The sequence below is a fragment of the Lampetra fluviatilis genome, chromosome 5, assembly GCF_964198595.1.
Source record: "Lampetra fluviatilis chromosome 5, kcLamFluv1.1, whole genome shotgun sequence".
Classification (NCBI taxonomy): Eukaryota; Metazoa; Chordata; class Hyperoartia; order Petromyzontiformes; family Petromyzontidae; genus Lampetra; species Lampetra fluviatilis.
The window spans coordinates 10,172,135-10,193,779 of record NC_136279.1 but is presented as its reverse complement, the minus strand read 5'-3'; the positions used below and the strand labels follow the sequence as shown (position 1 = coordinate 10,193,779).

The following is a 21,645-nucleotide window of genomic DNA, read 5'->3' as shown; positions in this document are numbered from 1 at the left end:
CACAGCACTATACCAATACATCTGCTAACATCTTCTTGGTTCTTTCGGTAAAGTCACGTAGAATGGAAATAATAAAATAATAAAAATAAAACATAATAAAATAATATTAATATAATATTATTATTATACATTATTATATTATTTTAAAATAATATTAGTATATTTTAATATATTATTATTAGTATATTATTTTAATGTTTTATTTTTATTATTTTATTATTTCCATTCTACGTGACTTTATTTTAAAATAATAATAATATCATATATTATTATTATATTATTTTATAATGTTTTATTTTTTATTATTTGATTATTTCCATTCTACGTGACTTTACCGAAAGAACCAAGAAGATGAATCCCTGCAGTCACGAAAGCTTTAAATCGAAATCTGCTAACATGGCTACAAACGACTCATATAGTTGCATTTTAGTATTTTACACAACTTCAAATACCACTTATCCACAGCCCTATTATTATCTGCAACTCCAATTATCCGGAAGACCTATAGGGTCTGCACTAAAATACCAACAAATTAATTCCCCCTATTCTTCCTAATATCTTCATTCTCACCTGCCACCATCCTCCAATGAAAAGCTTCCTATTTGCACATTGTATGAATAAGTGTAGCGTGGCATTTCATCTTATTATACACGGATTCTACACACGATTTATTTCCTTTCGCGGATAAATGGGAGTCATTTCACAGATAACATTGCAGATAATGGAATTTTTGTGACGTTCATCACTCACATCACCACAGACAAGTAGGATTCCTGCTGTGCATACTTATGTAATTGAGTAATAAGGACAGTCTCCATGTTCACCAAAATTTGGTTTTCCACAAATAGCAGTGCTCTTCTTAGTGAATGATTACACCAAAATGATGACAAATTAATAGCATTACATGATTTTATGTCCCTTTATAAACGAGGCATTGCGGCCACAGTGGAGTTGAAGGGGGCTTCAATGTTTGGAAACTTTCTCTCTTTGTGAAAAATGTATCCACTGCATCGTTAAATGTCAATGCCACACTGTGCATCGCAGATTTGGTTGCTACCGTTTGATCTCTTGTCACTAAAATCAGCAAGCACAACAGTGATTTGGGAAAACGGGAACGGCGCACGCTTGACTCCATGTATGCCGATGATAATGAGTTGTGCTTATTCAAATCTATGCTTCAATGATGGACACTTGTGGCTGTTGTACTACTAAGCGTCACAGTTTATATGCACATGGACAGTTATACTCAAACAGTTTGCATTTGCCTTTACACACTTGGGATGATTATTATACAGCTGATTTAAAACTTCTAAAAAAATCACACTTCCGGGTGAACGTGACGCCACTTGTGACCTTTCTTTCACAAACCCACAATTATCTGAACAAACACAAAATCACTCTTATCTGTCTCATTTACATCTGGTAGAGTAGTATAGTAGTTCTAACGGCAACATAATTGTTGGAATGGTAAAAGTCATTCGCTGGATTTTCAAGAATGAGTTGCTTAAGACTCTGCATTATGATTATTACTTTAACTTAGTTGAAGTAAATCTCTTTGATTTCAGTTTTGGTGATTGTGGATTGTAATGTGAGCAAATTTTTACACTGGTTTTAGAACTAAATTTGTTTGTAATTGCTGGCAATGCTTGAATTTTTGGGGTAAGTCAAAAGGTTTAGAAGCCAAGGTCCAAAGCGCTACACGGTAATTGCAGGCACAATACCAGGATCATCATGAGGCTCATCACTATGCTCTTTAATCCAGATATTACGTAACACTCTCAGGGGTAGAATTCCCTCAACGTTAGAAAGTGTTCTGCACGCACACTATAACTATACACATACTTCCTTAAGCTGGTGTCATTTCCCGTTATGTATTTGCCACAACTGTTCGAAAATAACAATGGGGAAAAAACAACACATCTATTATTATGCAACAAACGTTTGTTTAAATCCAGGTTTTTTTTTTACATTTTAAGTGAATTCTAGCCTCCTCTCTTTGCTCTCTCTCCGAGGAAACTCAGCGAAGCGTTTGATTCCACCACCTGCACTGGTTGTACAGTGCATTGGTTGCCATCAAAATCACCTGTACAACCCTACTTCCAACACACAGTGATAATACCCTAAATAGTCCCAAGAAAAAAAAATGTCTTCTTCTCGTAAATTGTTTAATATATGTAACCTTAAAAACCTAACGTTCAATTCAAAATGTATAAAATATTTTCCTTTTGCAATGTACACACACTGATGATGCCGTCAGAATGTAAGCACTGCCTGCGATGTATTATCAGCGGAGGCATCGGGAATCGCTGTGCCTTCCGCTCGACTCCCGACGCTTTACATTCGGCACGATGTTTTCCGAAGACCGTAGCGGTCGAATTGCCCGGTGTCTCAAGCTATAGAGCCACCTCCTCATTTGGAGGACATTAACTTTCCCCTCCTCACACAGTTGGTACAATCACGAAGCCGGCGCTACGACGAGGAGAAAAAGGAACCAAAGCGAGCGGGTCAGGTTTGATTGCGTTCCATCCTGGTCGTTCGGGGCGTCGCAGGCTCGGCCGTGCTCAGGTTGGCGTGGCTGTGCACAGGCAGTCGTCCTCACTCCTTGTCGCCTCCATTTCCATCGCCGCCCACCACAGGATCCTCCAGGGTTGGCGTCTGGGCCTCCTGCGACGCACCTTCTGCTTTGAAGAAACAAGAGTCGGGGTTACTACGCTGCGCACACATTTTTATTCTTGAAAGGCTTGTTGAATCTGCATGAAATTTAGAGCCACGGTATACAACTGTGCTTTGTAAATGTTTTTAATCAGTTGTAAAAAAGAATATCTGACTGAAGCAGTGCCTCGTCACCATGTCATGACGTGAAGAATCAATGCGGAAATCTCACAGAAAGGTGCACCCCATGTTTTGGAGAAAGGATGCTGAAGATATTTTTTACAGGACTTCTCCAGAAAAAGTCTTCAATTGGTTGTTTTACCTTCTTCTTGGTTCTTTCGGTAAAGTCACGTAGAAGGGAAGTAATAAAATAATAAAAAAATATAACATAATAAAATAATTCTCACGACGTTTCGGCCACAACGCAAGCAGCCATCCTCAGGTGAAGAATGAAACACCATCAAGCTTGGAGCGTATATTTAAGCTGGGTTGGAGAGGGGAATAAGAGTGCCTTGACAAAATAATTTGCATATCAAGAGGAATTTAGCATATTTATGGGAAATGCGTAGGAGGTGGGCGGGGGGTTTCAAGTCATATTATGGTTGTTTTACCTTTGCACAATAGAGGGTGCATTTTCACACACACTCTTTTGGACATGTCTCCTGAAGCGAGACACACCCGTACTCTGAAGGTGACCGAGTGAGTCAGAGGTCAGAGCGCAGAGCTGGCTCCACAGATTCTGGGTCCAAATCTGGGTAGCCAACCGTGACTAAACTGAGTTCTTGAGTGTAGGGAGTGGATGGTTTCAGCCTGGCCACCAATGATTGTGCAAAAAGTAGGTATATTACAATTGGTTGAACAACCAATTTGTAAAAACACCAGTTCTACAAGTGAAAAATATCAGCGTGACTGTCACGTGATGAACAGGGTAATGGAACTTACACTTTAATATTAACGAAGAGAGGATAAAGTTAATAACAGCCAAATCAAAGATGGTAAACATGTAGAATTTAGTTTAGAGGGAAATATAATTTCGACTGATTCATATCTCTAGAGAAGCAAAAGCATGAAATTTATGTCACAAATTTAAATAATGAATACATTAACTTTGTAAAGGAGTTATCTCAAAGTGAGGAGAAAGTAAAAGAGCATGTGTTAGTTCAATTATAAAAGCACGTTTGAAGGATATGGGTGACGTGAAAAGAAAACATACCAAAGACAGAATGTGCAGAGCTCTGAAATCCAATTAGAAATGAATAAGAAACATCAAGAATATAACGCAAACTTGATTGAGTGTCTTAACAATGGCAGCATGAGAACAAGGAAAGAAAGTTGATGATTGATAAGTCATGAATAGTACTGCTTCGACAATGGTGTGACAGGGCATGCCAAATACCCATTAGAGGCTTCCATTATACTGGTAGGAACGAAGTGGACCAGACCACCAATAGATTATATCGTCCGACCGTTTGTCCGTCCGTCCGTCCGTCCGCGTCCGTTTGTCCGTCCGTCCGCGTCCGTTTGTCCGTCCGTCCATCCGACAAGATGGCCGCCCGCTCCCCCTGCGCGTGTGTGTGCGTGTGTGTTTGCGTGCGTGCGTGCGTGTGTGTGCGTGTGTATGCGCGTGTGTGCGCGTGTGCGTGCGGTCGATATCCCTGTACCGGTATTAGTATTATTCCTACCAGCCCACCCCGCAGGGTCCTGTTGTTCATAATTATGGTAATTTAAAAGTGCATTCCTGTAAGAGTATTGGGGTGGAGGAGCGTTGCATTGGTGAGCACACTGCGCGACGAAACCTGCCAACCTCAGTTCGATTTGCAGCCACGGCTAACTTTGCTGGCGAGTGATATATAAACTGGTCCTGGGTCATCTTCGCGGTTCTTTCGGTAAAGTCACGTAGAAGGGAAATAATAAAATAATAAAAATAAAACATCATAAGATAATTCTCACGACGTTTCGGCCACAACGCAAGCAGCCGTCCTCGGGTGAAGAACAGGTCTGTCGAGAAGACAGAGTCTGAATCTGTCTTTCCGACAGACCTGGTCAAACAATCCGCACGTCCGACACGGTGCGGAGAGGTTTCCATTCAGCCGTTGGTTTGTAAAGGATTGTAAATAATAATAATAACTATTCATAAAACAAGTACGGAGGACAATTTAAAAGCAAACGAATATCCACTAAGTAGCCTACATACATTGCTTACGTAACAGACTTTCCATAAATGTGGTCAAACAATTTTTTTCGATTTAAAGCTTTCGTGACTGCAGGGATTCATCTTCTTGGTTCTTTCGGTAAAGTCACGTAGAAGGGAAGTAATAAAATAATAAAAATAAAACATAATAAAATGAGAATTATTTCATTTTATTATGTTTTATTTTTATTATTTTATTACTTCCCTTCTACGTGACTTTACCGAAAGAACCAAGAAGATGTGGTCAAACGAGCAAACATTATTGCAATCAAAGAACAATACTCCACAGGGGTATAATGCCCTTGATTGCAATGAAGTTTAATTACAGTCCATAGAAAACAAACGTACCTATTGGAGTATAATTACATTAATTGGGTAATTGATATTTATATCTGTGAAATTATACAATTAGTCGATGAGAATGTAATGCTGTCATGAATCAAACTACAAGACAACATTAAAAGCTACAAATTTGGATGTTATTTCATTACGATGTAATACATGAATCCTGGCATATGCGCAATGCTTCAATTGCATAGCTCAACGAAGTGACTAATCACATGGAAATGTATCCCATCCAAATACTCAAAACGCGCGTTTATAAATGTGGAGGGAAAATGTGGAGGGAAAAACCGGAGGACCCGGAGAAAAATCCACGTGACCACAACGAGAACATGTAAACTCCAAATGTACAGGTGTTAGGGTCGGGATTAGACCCAGGACCTCCTGCATACCAGGTGAGGGAGTTAATATCTCACCACCGTGGCGCCCGCAATTAGAGATCATTTGCAAATTAGATAACACAGTGCGGGTTCAAGTCATCGTACTGTTTGTTAAGAAAAGTGGGGCCTGGTAAGGACGCGTTGCAAGAAGAGATCAATGGCCGGTGATGAAGTGACAGCCAAAGAAGTGAATGCCCAAGATAAGACGTCCACCGTGGATATGGAGCGATTAAATGAGCAGATGTGCCGGTGTTAGATGAATTGTTTACTTGGCTAAACCCCGAGAGTTGGCAAAGGCCTGCAGAGGTCTTCATCCAGCAGTGTACTGATCATGGATAATGTTGATGAATTGTATCTAATTGGGGCCTGCACAATTGCAATACATGTTCAATTTGGCACCTTGTAAAGAATATATTCTGCAAAATTATGGGAAAAAATTGTTATATCTGGTTTCACTCATGATTTGGACATCTGTGAAAAAGAGCTTCATAGCTCATCAGATTCTTCCTTCAGTCTAAAGAAATAATTATATTCTGATTTGTGCTTCACCACTTTGAAGCACCCAGTTAAATTCCAAAGTAAGCAATACGCAGGAAATACCACGTCTGTATTATGTAACATGCATAAATGGAGATGCTGCAAAAAATGTCTTTGGGGGGGTTTAAAAGACCACACGTGTTACAGTTGACATGGTGTGCTTAAAAACTATAATTTAGAAAAAAATATATATATATTTTGTACTGAACGTTAGCATTTTTTGAACAAATATTGCAAATTACACTTTAAAATATACAACGCGGAAATAGCAAGAGTAATAATAACGTCAATTATTTACCCACAAAAGCCTCACCGAGTCTCAAGATTACTTCCAGAGGGTACTGCTACATTGGAATATTAGGCAAATTAAATTAATGAACGTTCAGCTCCATGTGGGAGGAGACGGGTGAACCTGGAGAAACCCGCCATGCACACGAGGGAGAGACAACGTATCACTGCCATCCCCTGGCCACACCTCGCAGCCTGACGTCTACAACGCCTGGCAAGCCCTGGTGGTCGACTCATCCAAGTACTTTTTTGTTATGATACATATCAATCTGTGCAACCTAATGACCACGTTTCCAGGTGGGTGGCAATGTAGTGAAGTGCTTTCCACTCACAATTGGTAGGTTTCAAGCGCACAATTCCAGCCAGGTGTCAACTCAGGCCATCATCCTTCCCGAGTTAATAACATTACAATTTATTGCGGTGCTGCTCTCCATCTTTCCCCTGCTTTTCATAACCGGTTTAGTTTATGTTGACGATGTGTACGTGTGTCACAATGTTACATAAACGGGGCTTGCCCATTGCCTCAATGGAAAAAAAATGAGAACTAATTTTTCAAAAAGTAGACAGTGGTTGTTTTAAAAGTAGTTTGACCCTTGCCATAGGAATGTGGAATTCCACCACTGCTTCTGAGCATGGTGACATTTTGTCGTGGCTTTTTGACTTTTGGATTCAAATATCAACGATAATCAAACACTTTTTGCTTTCCTGAAAAACCTCACCGAGTCCCAAGACTCATTTTTATATCGCTCCTTACGAGGATGTTGGGCCAAATAATATCTGTCAAGGTAATAGGGGGGAAACCAGAGTTCCCAGAATACTAAGGGCTTTTAGTAAAAACTCAGCACAAATAGACGAACAACTTATTTGCTTTAGTTACTCTTGCAGATAATTCGCTGCCCTTACATCCATGCTTGTTGAATTTCAAATCATGTGAATTATATAATGCAGTATCATGGCTTAAAAATCACATCTTATTAATAGAATAACTGCTGAATTTTCAGCGCATGTGACAATTCACAACGAACCCTTGCGAATCCTCTTAAATCCACTGTTGCTGCAAACGGCAGGACCAAGACAAACATTTGCTTGCCACAGACCTTCAACTCGTACCGGTCTTGGGAGCTCAAGGGATCCTTAATCCAGTTCTGTCAGAGGAAGATATGAGAAATGGGCTCGAATTCCACACGCCTGCGAAAACCTACTTGGCATTCAGGGTGTCGTACTCATGGGTGTCTAGGTGGGGAGTCAAAAGCAGCTATGTTGCTGGGTGACAGAATGTACAGGTGGCAGACGGGCTAATTGACTGGCTACGGAGTAAAATGCCTGGCACGTTTGGATGTATTTTCTCTGACTCGCTTGGTGGCTGGGAGGATGGGTTGATGGACAGCAGGATGGCTCAGCGACTGGGTGGCTGGATGGCAGAAGTTATGGGTGGCAGAGTGGTTATGCCATTGGTTGGCTGGTTGCCTGTATGATTGGCTGCCTGTATATATGTGTGGCTTGTTGACTGGATGCCTGCTCTGGCTCTGCGGTTTAGTTGATAGCTGGGTTGCTAGGTGGCAAGGTGTATGGGTAGTTGGGCGACTGGCAGGTTCAGTTACTATGTGATGAGATGTCTGTATGTGAGAATGGGTGCCTGAGTAGCCGGTTGAGTGAGTGGCTGGTTGACTCTATGTCCGAGTGGATGTGTGACGTGGATGTCTGTGTGGCCGTGTACATTACTTGACCAGGTGAGTGGGTATCGGTGTGACTGTTTGAGTGGGTGTCTTTATGGTTCATTGACTGTGTGGCTGCATGGCTGTGTAAGGCTGCTCGATCGAGTACGACTGGGTGTTGTAGTGGCTATGTGGCCGTGTAGCCGGCTTGGCGCACCGGTTACGGTGAGCTCGGCGAGTTTGAGGGGCAGCTCCCCAGGGGAGGCACCGGATGGGGAGCCCAGGATGTCCGGCAGGGCGTTACGCCGCCCCGACCTGCCCGATGCCGCGAAATCCGACAGAGACGCTGGCTCAACATCCGTCATCTCTGGCCAAATCCGTCATAATCAGCATCTGCAGGGAGAGACATCAGCAGTTGTGGTTGTGCGCTAAGCAGATTAGAGCAAGGGGCAAAACGCAAACACAAGCTGGCCAGTCACACACACCCACCAGCCAAGGACAGTGCCAACTTGGCCTAAATGTTAATCTTCTGGTGTTTTTATTCCACCATTAAGTGATGTCATGAAGCTGTCACGTTCGATTTGTGTTTTCCAACTCGACTGCTAATGCATTAGTCCTGTCCATTTGTCTGTAACGGGGAAGAACTATGCAAATTGTAAAGATAATCCAAAATGAACGGAGCTTTGGGAAAACGTTCCGTACCAACTTGGGAGTTACCATACAGAAAATCAGTCAAATTAATCATTGGGTTGTGCAAAACTTGAAGAAACAAATCAGAGTGAAAAGGACTATTTTCCAGAATACAAGCACATTTTATCCTGACAGATACCTGTCGCCTGCCATACCACTAATTAGATACTTCCAATGACAATGTACGTTGGAGGGCATCACATAATTCATGCACATGCACAATGTTTTTCAACTTGTTTCAATACCTCTATAATCAGTAATGCCTCAAGACGAGTCCAAAGACTCGAATTCGCATGTATTCTGTGCAGCTAATTTGGTATACGATGTAACATGCTCATTTGTGTGCAGCAGGAAACTGGAGTGTCCAGAGACAACTGACACACAGGAAGGGGCAATGCTAAAAATAATTCATAGAGACAGGGCAATCTACTTGCTGTACTTCCATCTCCTGAGCACTAACATAGCCCCTTGGGGTAGGTGCCTCACATACGCGGTGACCTCTGCGTGGGCCGCCGACCCCTAGGCGCTAGATTACAGGTGTCTACTACCATGGCCAACATTTTGCAGAGTCGTTCAAACCCTGTGAATAACATGTATTCGATATAGCACTTAACATTGTGAAGCAAAGGGGAGCAGATATTTAAATACCTGGGGGGTGGGGCGGGGGGGGTGATGGTACACCGCTTAACCCAATACAAACGACTTGGTGGAAAATTATATCTAAAGTGGTCCAGGGTCAATCTTAATTTTGGAGCTTTCGTGACTGCAGGAATTATTCTTTGGTTCTTTTGGTTAAGTCACGTCTAAAGCTAAAATAATAAATTAAATAATAGCATATTACGACGTTTCGATTGCAACACAAGCAATCATCATCAGGGCATAAAAGAAATAGCAACAAAAAATCTAACAAGAAAACTATAGACAGACATACAAGCAGACAGACATCACAAGGACACACAGAGAGAGAACACATCGGCACAAAGAGAGAGGTCGTTTCTGTGACGGTCCCTTAAATATAGAGGAGAGGGGGGCGGGGGCGGAGACAGGGAGGGGACAGAGAATAAGTGGTCCTGGGTCTTCCCTTCACCAACCCACATTGACCAGCATGGTGAAGTATGTACAGTGGTACCTCGGTATGCGTCGTTAATTCGTTCCAGAAGGTAGGACGACTTATACCGAAAATGACGTATACCAAACGAATTTTCCCCATAAGAAATAAAGGGAAAGGAAATAATCCATTCCAGAGTATAAGAAATTATATTTTATATGGCGTATTATACATTAATGGGGTTGTATAAAATAATTTAGACACTACTTATTACTAAAATTCATACGAAAATTAAAATAAATGCATAAATAAATTAAAATAAATTGAAAAAAAATGTAAAATGTAACATCACTTTACCTTGCTGAGAGGAGTTGAATTAATTCGCAAAAAGTTCACGTTAAAATGACAAAAAACACGTGAAAATTCACGGACAGTTATAGCAAGGGTTGTGCACTGAACGAGATCTACTGAACAGGCAGACTGAGGAGCAGCGCTTTGTTACAGTCGTGATCGGGGTAGACGCGGGTACGCGGTGACTCATCCCGACCCATACAAGTTCTAGCAAGCGCGTCGTATCCCAAGCAAGACGCCGTATCCCAAGACATTTTTTCTCTCGTCAAAACACGACGTATACCAAAGCGGTCGTATACCGAGGTATGACTGTATATATATAGATGTTGAACTTCTTTCGCACCGTACGTAACCAACCGTGCTAATCGGAGGTGCGGTGGGAAGACAACAAACTAAACACAAAAATAAGTTCTAAAGAAATTAGTTTTCAACCGAGATGATTTAAAAGTGCATAGCTCCAGTGGCTTCCTAATATCGGAAGGAAGAGCGTTCCAGACGCCCGCACCAGCGCATCTCAAAGCGTGAGATGCAGTTACCGTCTTTGTTCGATGGTTCGCCAAAAGCTTCTGCGAGGTTCACCGCAGGTCGCGCGATGGTTTATGCTCCTCGTCGACATAGGCGATGTGTTGCGTGAGCTAGCGTCATTGTTCCATCTCCAAGGTGGACGTCCTCTTGGGCGTTCCCACCTTTGGCTGCTACTTTGTTGTCAATGTCAACTGTCGGTCGTCATATGAAGCCCAATCAATGATCTTAACAGTCAATACGATGTCTCCGCTTTGTGTCCCGTTTTTAATCAGCCTGCTGGTGTGCATGATCATTTTTTGCAAGGGAGACACGGGTTACCATAGTTACAGAGGAACAATTGCTTAGGGTTTTTTTTTTATTAATCTGGAGATAAGATCCTTGAAAAGGAAAATTAATATCAAACACTATTATGCCATTTATAGCCGATGAAAAGAAATTTGACCAAATGGAAATGAATACGGTTGTCCAATCACACAAACGATTGAGAACAAATGTAAAGATGGAAGAGCCACACTAATTAAATCTTGATTTGAAGCTTTCGTGACTGCAGGAATCCGTACTCTTTGGTTCTTTCGGTGAAGTCACGTGGGTAGAAAATAAATCACGACGTTTCGGGTGCAACACAAGCGTCCGAAACGTCGTGATTTATTTCATTTTATACCTACGTGACTTTTTCCGAAAGAACCAAAGAGTATCTACACTAGTTTGTCTGTGTTTTGTCTCTCTCGCAAATTTAGCAATCTTTGGAAGAACGTAATCAACCAGGTAGGGTGTTGACTGTTATGTTAGCCGACTCTCTGTGTTGTAATGCATTATATTTCTAAGTTTACTAGGCTTGTTTTCTCTTTCATTTGTACCTGATGTTAATTTGCTTGTGTTGCAATCGAAACGTCGTATGCTATTATTTAATTTATTTTTTCTTTCTACGTGACTTTACCGAAAGAACCAAAGAGTAATTGCTGCAGTCACGAAAGCTCCAAATCAAGTTTTAACAATACAGTGCACACATCATAAGAGTCAGGCAAGCCTCTTCACACCAAGATTATAAAACATTTTCTGAAAACATGAATCCACTCGGGTATTACTGATGACACAGTCATTATAACAACCGATGAAAGTAACTACAGAAAGTGCTACACGGGTGGCAAAGTGATTCATGCACCAAGTTCAATTCCAAAGCCACCTGAGGTCAATTCCCAGCCATGCCTAGCGACAGCAGCAAGCAGTCATGGCCACCCGCCTCACCCTCCAGCCCCCGCCCTACCAGCAGATTGCGTGTGGGCACTCCCATCTGGCCAACGTGGAAGAGTAGGCCAAAATACCCTCTTGAAGAGCGCCCCTGTAATGGAGGCACTTCCGCAAGCAAAAACATGAACAAAGCAATTGGAGGGCTGAACTTGAACTTTTTGTCCGATAGTGGAAAAGTCCATCTTCCAAGACACAGAAGCGGAATAATCTAATTGGACAACGAATCCATACAACGGTGGAAATGGCTTTTGAAAGAGAGTGAAAGTGACCAAATAGAAGGAATGAGGATTTCACCGTGGCCTGTCATCACGTCACGGAGGGTTTCACTGTGTCCAGAAGCACACGGGTAGATGCAACAAGGAGCGGCAAGCCCATTGCTCCCCACGGAGCCTTTCCATCACAGTGGCATCACTCCCTCGCCGGGGTCTCCCAACCGCTCCGAAATGGCTTCAAGTGCCACTGCGAGATTTGACAGTTGATTCGTATGGTGTTCCAGAGAGCACGGCAAGCGTAGGCTCCAAATCAATTTGCCTGTCGTAACGTTATGAAGGAAATCCTTGGCCAGTCATTTGCACACTGGCGGCATTGTGTGTCCAAAATTGCAATCTTTCTCTGGTAAATTTATATTTTCTTTCCATATCCATTTTAATTTAACGGGGCGATTGTGTGTGCTCCTTCCCAATTGTGTGCGCAACAATATTACTCCAAGTCTTATCACAGCAGAATGTCTTTTAACATGCACACTCATTTCCACTATCATAATGACCGCTCCAAAAGTTAAACTGCATTGGTGTTTATTTCTTGTGACAAAGACGGAATGCGTAACGTGAGGTTGGTTGTCGACCATGCATATTGCAGCTGCTCAGGTTCAGATGTACTGTACGTGTACGTGTTCATCCCAATTTGTCAATCCACTACTGGATGAGTGCCTCTCCGCAGGGGGTTATTTGAACATGCCTCACCACGTTGGTAAAAGCAGGAAGCAAAGATGATGGAGGATGTAGCAAGCCCACTGCTGCCCACCACGCAGCCGCACAGCCTATGACACCTGTTACTGATGATGGTCACCCACGCAAGCACCATCCAGGCTCGACTCCTCTTTGCTTCTGAGATATGATGATATCAAGCGCATGCCTGCGTGATTTTGGTGATTTTATCATAGGTTCCAATATTAACGTCTAAAATCATTTCAACATTAAATGCGATTGACGATTTATTTTAAGAAAGATATCTCACTCCCGCAGAAAAACATTGTGCCTTATCTATTATCTCTACCATCCGAAACACAGATTTAACCACTCATTGGCATTCATGAATTTAATTATTTTAGAGGGCGATATTTATGATTTGGTGGAGCGGTAACCTGAGTTTGTTTCCTGGCCACGGCCGACATCAATATCACCACTGATGTTGGCCACGGCCGACAATGGAGGGGAGTGAGCCGGTCCTGTCCCTCTCCTTCACCAACCCGCATTGACCAGCGTGGTGAAGTATGGTCAAACAACCCACATGGCCTTTATCGAGCAGTGATTTTGTATCATTGCTATATTATATATGTTTGCGGCCAACCATACAGGCTATGTAAAGAGCATTCTCCATTTAAGCTAAATTTGAACCTCTCAACAAAAAATCGGAGCGTTCGTATGTTGTCCATCACAAAAGCCAGAGGAAACCCACGCTTCATGAGCATTGGGTGGCTCAAAACTCACAGTCCGATGGAGGCCTCCAGTCTCTCCACAGCACAACTGTTGACAGTCCTACAAAGCATTACTCGGGGATGACGGCTGATGGTCGAGACGAACGACAGTGTGGTAGCAAAAGGACACTGCTGACAGGGCAACCACCTCGGGGATTATACAGTGGTTACAGCCTTCTGCATCGGAAGACCGTAAGAGATAGTGACGGCTTTGGCAGGCCTTCATCCAACAGCGAATAGATCATGGCTTTTTCCGATAATGGTAGAGTGATGGAGGGTTTTTGTTGCATTGCATGTAGGCTTATATAATTACAGGTTTTAACTTTGTCTTGCCCTGGGCTTTGCTTGCACCTGTCCAGTTAAATTTTTCTCCTCGGTCTTCCTTGCAAATGTGCTCCGAGCTTTGACGAAATAATGGCAATTGACGGACTGAAAGGCTCAAAGTCGCAATGACATCCGAGTCACCTTAGAACCCCTGATAGGCCTATTAAAGGTCTTAATATTTTATTTATAAGTCAACCTAGGGTGCCACATTAAAATATGAATCATGTGACAGGACTTGAATTTATGTCCCTCTTTTATATTTATAAATTTAAAATGACAAAGTAGAGAAGCCAAATTTCCCGAAGTTAATCTGACATTTTAGTCATTTATTTTAACAGTGGCTATATTCATGATCGCGTGCACTGTGTAGAAAAGTAAGTGGGCTTGGGCAGGACAAGTCACTAGAAAGGGGTATGGATGGCCAGTGGTCGAGACTAACAACAGGAAGGAAAACACCTGAGATTACATCCACTGCAGAGATTGATCAAATAAATCAGCTCTCATGCAGATGCCTGATTGATTGATTGATTGTGCTGCGGGACCAGAGAGGGGAGACTTTCATTCGGCAAGTGGATAGTCATGGATGATCATGATGAGAATGATATTTTTCGATTTAAAGCTTTCATGACTGCAGGGATTCATCTTCTTGGTTCTTTCGGTAAAGTCACGTAGAAGGGAAGTAATAAAATAATAAAATAATAATAAAAACAAAACATAACAAAATAATATAATTCTCACGACGTTTCGGCCACAACGCAAGCAGCCGTCCTACGTGACTTTACCGAAAGAACCAAGAAGAGAATGATATTGATCAGAATATTTAATTTCCCTAGATGAGGTTAGACCGAGTCTCAAATGCATTTTCTGGAGAATCATGCTTGAGAAGTGTGGCCAAATTTCTTACCGAACATTGTTTTGCTCATAGCAAGAAGTGAGAATGCATGAATAAAACCAATGCATAAAAGGGGAATACACTCAAAATGCACAGCGACCTACTTGCTGATACACTCACCCCCATCTTGAAAGCAATGGACACAAGTAGACGGGGACTATGCAGTGATTCATCATTTTAAAATGATTATTTAAGATTTATGGAATGAATTTAGACTCACGGGGCCAACAAAACTGAATAAATGAGGAAAAATAAACCCAATATAAACGTGATGGTGAAAGCAAGACAAAAAACAACTCATACTTGAATCAAATCTTAAATCCTGAATAGTGACAATTCATCGAATCGCTGAGGGAATGAATCATTACATTCCTAAGAATAGTAAAAGGTAAAGGTGCAGTCCTGCAATGGCTTGCTCATGCCACTGTTGGCAGAAGGGACTCTACCAGAGGGAGCTTTAGTGAGCCCTTTCTAGAGCGTATATTGGTCTCCTCTTCCACACTGGCCAGAAGTGTTGGAAGATCTTGACTTACAGCTTTCGTGACTGCAGGAATTCATATTCTTGGGTCTTTCGGTAAAGTCACGTAGATAGGTTCAAAGAAAATAAACAAAAAACTACGACATTTCGATCGCAACACAAGCAATGGCGTGTGTTGCGATCGAAACGTCGTCGTAGTTTTCTTTGAACCCATCTACGTGACTTTACCGAAAGACTCAAGAATATGTGTTGGAAGAGTTGGGAGTACCTACACTTTACCCCACCACACGTGACCCCGCTCATCGACACATACTTCTGGGTCTGGGTGGACAGGAGGTGGGGGGAGGGGATTTCATAATTTTGCCCATTTTTTCAATTGCTGCGCCAGGAAATTGAAACGAGATGGCGACCTCTGAATTGCAAAGTGCAGTGTGCTAACTATTTCATCACGACAGCATCCCATCTCAAAAGGGAATGACATTTACATTTCACTTACATTTGGTAAAAGACTTTGGTTTCTGAAGGCCTAAACAATCTAACTTTCAACTGATTGAAAAAATAAGTAATGTTATGCTTTGCAGAACTATCAGTAGAAATGTCATTCAAGTTCTTAAACCTGCTATGGTAGAACATGAATACATTATAATCAGCCACTTTTAGAGTCGGGTGGCTGCAGAGGCCTGCGGAATACAATACAGGACAGGAGTTTGCCGACCAATCTCTGCAGAAATGTGAGCTTAAGTTCAACCATAATGTCAGCACCCCACATCCACCTGATACCGTGATGGTGGTGTGTGTGGGAGGTGTGAAAAAAACGACCGAGAAAAGTGCTTAGGGACACCAGATGACCTGATAGGAATATAATAATATAGAATTATGTAACATTTTTAAGGGTAGAAGCAGCTCGTGCTCTCGTGATAGGAGTGGCCCTACTCCGCGCCAACCTAGCAGCATTAGTGTCAGTTTCACGTATTAGGTTTAACCCTGTGAGCCATGCGGCTCTTGACTCGGGTGCAACCGCAACAAAAGATAAACATGAACAAGAAACATCTTAAAGTGACTACACGCGACAGAAAAATCCAGGAAAAAACAGCAAAGTCTTCCAGAAAAAAAACACCGTATTTCAACGCTGTGTGCACAAATCCCAGTTGGATGCAAGTCAAACAATAACAACCATAAAACAATGTAGATTCAAGTTATCAGGCTAACTCTGTACTACAACAAACAAACATGGCTAAACCAAAACATTTTCAAAATCACCAAAATAAAGCTATAAAAACAATGTAACAGTGATCATAGGAACTGTGATTCAAATTTAACAATAAACGATATACATAACATGTGCGACCAAACTTTTCAGCCATAGTTGGTTGCATGAGTCACTCGATAACAGCAGGAGTATCAGTAGCAGAATAAAAATCTGTCAATACACCTTTAAAGATCAGCACACTACTGAATATTAGGTGACTAACAGTTAGCAGAGCAAAAACGGGAATACTATCCGCTCCGGTAGAGGAGGACCCTTTGAGGTAGGACAGTTGTTTTAGAACATTACTTTCGTGGATAGGCTGGAAACTAAATTCGTTTAATCTTTGGACAGGGGTGTAGGAAATTGCATGAGCAGGGGTGACTCCCAATAAATTATCAAAAAGGTCACCAGCTTCAGAAAAATGAATTTTAAAATTGTCGACAATTTTTTGGGGCTCTGAAAAATAGTCCCCATTTCGGTTAAGCGCAACGGGCAGATTATCTGTGTTGGATGCCTTTTTGATACATTTGATTGTATTCCAGAAGATCCTGGCATTGCCATGTTATTCCAGGAGAGTGGAGGAAAAGTAAGCATTTTTTGCATGTCGGATTTTTTTACGCATCTATTCCTTTAAATCCTGTATTCTAGCCAATCATTGACCAAATTACTTTTCTGAGCACATGCCCAAGCCTTGTCCCTAGTTTTCATGAGCTTAGCAATCAAAGGATCAAAGCATGGTGGGAGGTTGCCTTTAATTTTAAATCTAACCAACGGAGCATGTTTGTTAAGAATTTGGAGAAACGTGTACCTGAAGGTCTCCCAAGCCGTAGTCAGGTTGGGGATATCACAGACCTTGTCAATATCCGAGTGAAGCACATCACTAGTAAATGCCTGTATGCTGAAGTGTCTCATTGAGTGCTTCTCAACCAATTTAGGGGGGCTTTGGGTCTGGCTGATGATCTCACCCCAAATATGAAGGTGTGATCACAAAGGTTATTACCGAGAACACCAGTCAGTGTGAAATTGTGAGGGGCATTTGTCAATAGGACGTCAAGCAGAGATGACTGTCCCGGATTTTTTAGGTTGGGTCTTGTGGGGACATTTATTAATTGAAATAGGTTAAATTCATCTGAAAAATGTGTGGCCATGGCCGGCGGGTTTAGCCAATTCCAATTTAGATCACCCACTAAAACTATTTCGCCTTTAGGGAGGCCCCCAAGAAGCTCTCTCAGTGCACAACGCAGCTTCAACATCCTTACCACTAGGTGGTCTATAGCAGCACACTACCAATATCTGTTGATTATTTGGGAGAGTTATTCTGAGAGCCAGACCTTTAAAGCAACATTTTTTTAACGAGGAGTGAGCTGGTGAACATGCAATAGTATTACGAACATAGATGGCAATTCCACCTCCTTTAGACCCTCGGTCAAGCCGAAAAAGGTTGTAGTTGTCAATCGTAATCTGCAAGTCATTTACGGCAGGAGTGAGAAATGTTTCTGTTAGGAAAAAAATGTCCGGGTCCAGATTTGCCACTTCTAGTTTTAGTTGACTTAATTTAATCACAAGCCCTCTGATGTTGACATGTAGAACACCAACACCTTTAGGCCAGAAAAATCTACAGAATTATACGAGTTCTTTACATTTGGACCAGGATGAAGCTCAAAACCTCCCAGAAATAAGAAAAGTAGAATTAATAGTTTGCACAGGTATTTTCTGTGAAAGGATGAATAACAGCAGCTCGCAGATGGCGATATTTGAAAGAGCAGGATGAAGTTTGGAAGGAGTGCTGGTGAAGTAATGAGACAGCTATAGGGTTTAAAAGGATACAATGATGGAGTGTAGAAGTGTCTATAAGCTGTTTCATTAGCAGGTGTAGTGGCATATTGAGCAACAAGTATGGACGAGAAGTAACAAGGGTTGCCAGTGGTACAGTTGAGTGTGGCACTAGATATGGCCGGGAGAGACAGCAGTAGGATACACAGCAGGAGAATTGACATCTTTAAAATGTCAAGGGTACACACAGTTTAACACACAAGCGAAAGAAAATACTTGTAGGCCGAGCGCGAGAAACGTCTTGCCGCACTCGTCACACATGCACGGCTTCTCGCCCGTGTGCTTGAGTTTTTGGAGATGAGCACTGCCCTCAATGTGACATCAGAGCAAGAGATCACTATTGATCATAGCATTGGAGGTGAAGCGGAAGAGGGTGGCGCGCTCATTGACGGCCTTTAGATTGTCGCTGCACCCGGGCGGCAGCTTAAGGGTTTCCAGGTCCTTGAGCGAGCGCTGGAGGGCGGCTCCGTGCTTGCCGATCAGGTCGTTGCATGTGCTCATATCCTCGAGCTTGGAGGACAGCGAGTGGAGCGTGGTCTGCAGTTCGGTCTTGTCGGCCTGTGTGCCTGATTTCTCATCGCCCGAGTCATATGCTTGCAGCACGCTTGTAGAGCCAGCCCTCATTCACCACCGTCACCTCCGCCATGGCGTCGTAGTCCCTCTGCCGTGGCTCTCTCGGTCTGCTCAAGCACTCCGCCACAGACTCTCCGTGCACCTCACACGAGCATGAGCAACGCGTCACTCCTCACCACCACGACCACGGCGGTCTGCAGGGGCCTGGGTGCTGCTCCCTGTGACTTCGGGAGATAAAGGCGGCCGGGCCTGGTGCTACCCACACACCTCCTCCTGTGCCATGCCGGCCCCCATTTATGTTGCTCGGAAACAGCACTTGCCCCAAAAGCACGTGAAGGCTAAATGGGGGTCTTCGTCTGACTGTGTTTGTGTGTCAGTCGACCAGTGGCACCTGATTCGTGCACATAGCCTGGCAGAGCAATTTAACCCTGCTCACACCCATGGGTTTCTGCCAGGTATCACACGAATTGACCAAATGACCCAAACATAACCTTCTCGTAAGATAATCTTGACAAAATACCGCAATAATATCACAAGAGTAATTTACAAATCTCCGGTGCCTTCCGTTCTAATACAAAGCATTCGTTATTGCCGAGTGTGTTTTCTTCCAGTCCAGAAGATCAGTACAGGCGATGCTAAATTTAAAGAAAATTGCCTTCAAGTTTATCCAAAACAGCAGTATAATTGCCTGCACTGGCAGCGGGGAAATAAAGTGTCGCTACTGCTGCTCGTAGTGGGGAGATTTTTGTTCGACGATGGGTGTGCGGACGCGGTTGGCTGCACAACCTCCAACTAGGTTACCACTTCTGAGGGAGAGAGAAAAGGGAACAAGAAAACATCTCACGGTAATAGGAAGAGGAGAGAAGAACTACGTGTAAATGCATTGTCTTGAGTGATTTATATTGGCCAAATTACAAAAAAAAGGAAACGTTAATGTCCTGGGGAAGACTTACTGATTTCATTAAGACAGCTACCAACAAATTTTAAAGATCCTGAAAAAAACTAGCAAAGGTGGCAATCCTAGTTCTAACCTGCGCGACGTTAGCATTCGCCTTGTCCACTTTGAGAAAAAGAAGATCATCAACAACAGCCACCATCTATCCACTGCTGGATGAAGGCCATCACAAATTTGTTGCCATCTCCCCCTCATGATCTCATGCTGCAACACATCATCATGTGGCTCCTGCACACGACACAATCTCATCGCTTCATCTCCACGATACACATTCTCCTGTGTGCATGTCCCCTCGTTTGGATGCCCCTCTGTTGTTAGTCTCGACAAGTGGCCATGAAAACATTCTCGCGATGTCTCCTGCCTGGGCACATTGCGGTTCTTAGCAGTCAACACGTGCTGCTACTGCCACAATAAACCCAGCGACCTGAATTTGATTCGCAGCCACGGCTATACTGTATCACGTCGAGTGATATGTGAACCGATGCCGGCCACCCTCCCTCTTTCACCAACAGGCACTGATCACGGTGGTGAAAGATTGTCAAACAATCGCCGTCAACGACATTGTCGCGGTGTGGCCCTCATCCAGCAGTGCAATGATGAAGGGCTGTACATTAGCATTAAATAATTAATTGTTTCCTCCGCAACACACAAAATAACTCTTGTATTAAACATCTAGAAAATCCTGCCCTTGTTATTTGAGCAGAGCAAGAGTGGGGTGGGGGGGGTCGACTTGCATGGAACGAGCTTGCTGTAGACAGGGCAGTGTCTTCAATAATTCACACACGAGGGCTGAGTCACACTTTGGTTTCATGGTCTTTATTGGCAATGTTTTGTAGGAGTCGAGTTCAAAGGTTTGGCTCGAGTCTTGATTTGGTGATGTCTTAATAATTTGTAATAGCACGACCATGTGTCAAATATGCTTTTGAAGTTTAAATGAAAAAGATCACTTCCTACACACGAATCCAGCCTACTGTGCAGTATTAATAAAAGTGTGATAGGGCAGGACACATCAAGACAAGGGATTATGGCCAGACACAAACAAATCTGCTATTAATGATTTAATAATTATAATAATTCATAGTCCTTTGCCAATCCACTGCTGGATGAAGGCCGCACCGACGTGGAGGGGGAAGTGGCGGAGGTGGCCACACTTTGCGATGCTGGTCAGTGTTGGTAGGTGTAGGGCCATTTCAGGTATCACTCGCCACTGACATTATCTGTGGCCAGAAATAGAACTCAGGTCATGGGGTTCACAGTGCAGTGCACTAACCACTGCGCCGTAGCTCAACCTCCTTATTGTTCAGTATATGCTATTATTTGATATGTTTTTTGATCTATGAAGGAACAGTATCAAATGCTGCCCTATCTTCATCTTCTTTCAATATTGAAGCATAACAAGAATAATACTTTACATCAGGTAGTGCTTGTATTTTTTTCTATCTACGTGACTTTACCGAAAGAACCAAGAATATGAATAGGTAGTACGCAGTGCCGGATGATGCTAGTGCAGGGCCTGTAGCATATGTTATAAAGGGGCACTAAATAGAAATATTAAAACACATACATTTTTAACTTGCATAGTAAAGAAATTGTATTTTTTTCATTTGCTACACAGATAATACGACAAATCGCTAACCTTAAACACCCAGTCGTTCTTAAAAGTTGAAGGCAGTATAGTAATATAGTAATAGAGCAAGTGCAGAATCACAGAACCGGAATTGATAGCTTGAAAGCATTT

The 21,645-nt window shown here is 42.6% G+C and overlaps 1 protein-coding gene across 1 annotated transcript in view; it reads right to left on the bottom strand.

Annotated features, from left to right (window-relative positions):
* Nucleotides 1-264: 264 nt before the first annotated feature.
* The window catches only part of LOC144932539 (cAMP-dependent protein kinase inhibitor alpha-like), a 50,523-nt gene continuing 29,142 nt past the window's right edge, over nucleotides 265-21,645 (bottom strand). Inside the window, exons 2-3 of the mRNA XM_078856722.1 lie at nucleotides 8,263-8,438; nucleotides 265-2,678 (exon numbers count right to left, since the gene is read on the bottom strand). Coding sequence (XP_078712848.1) covers nucleotides 2,596-2,678; nucleotides 8,263-8,410 — 231 coding nt within the window. The 5' untranslated portion in view covers nucleotides 8,411-8,438 and the 3' untranslated portion in view covers nucleotides 265-2,595. The remainder of the gene's footprint in view (nucleotides 2,679-8,262; nucleotides 8,439-21,645) is intronic.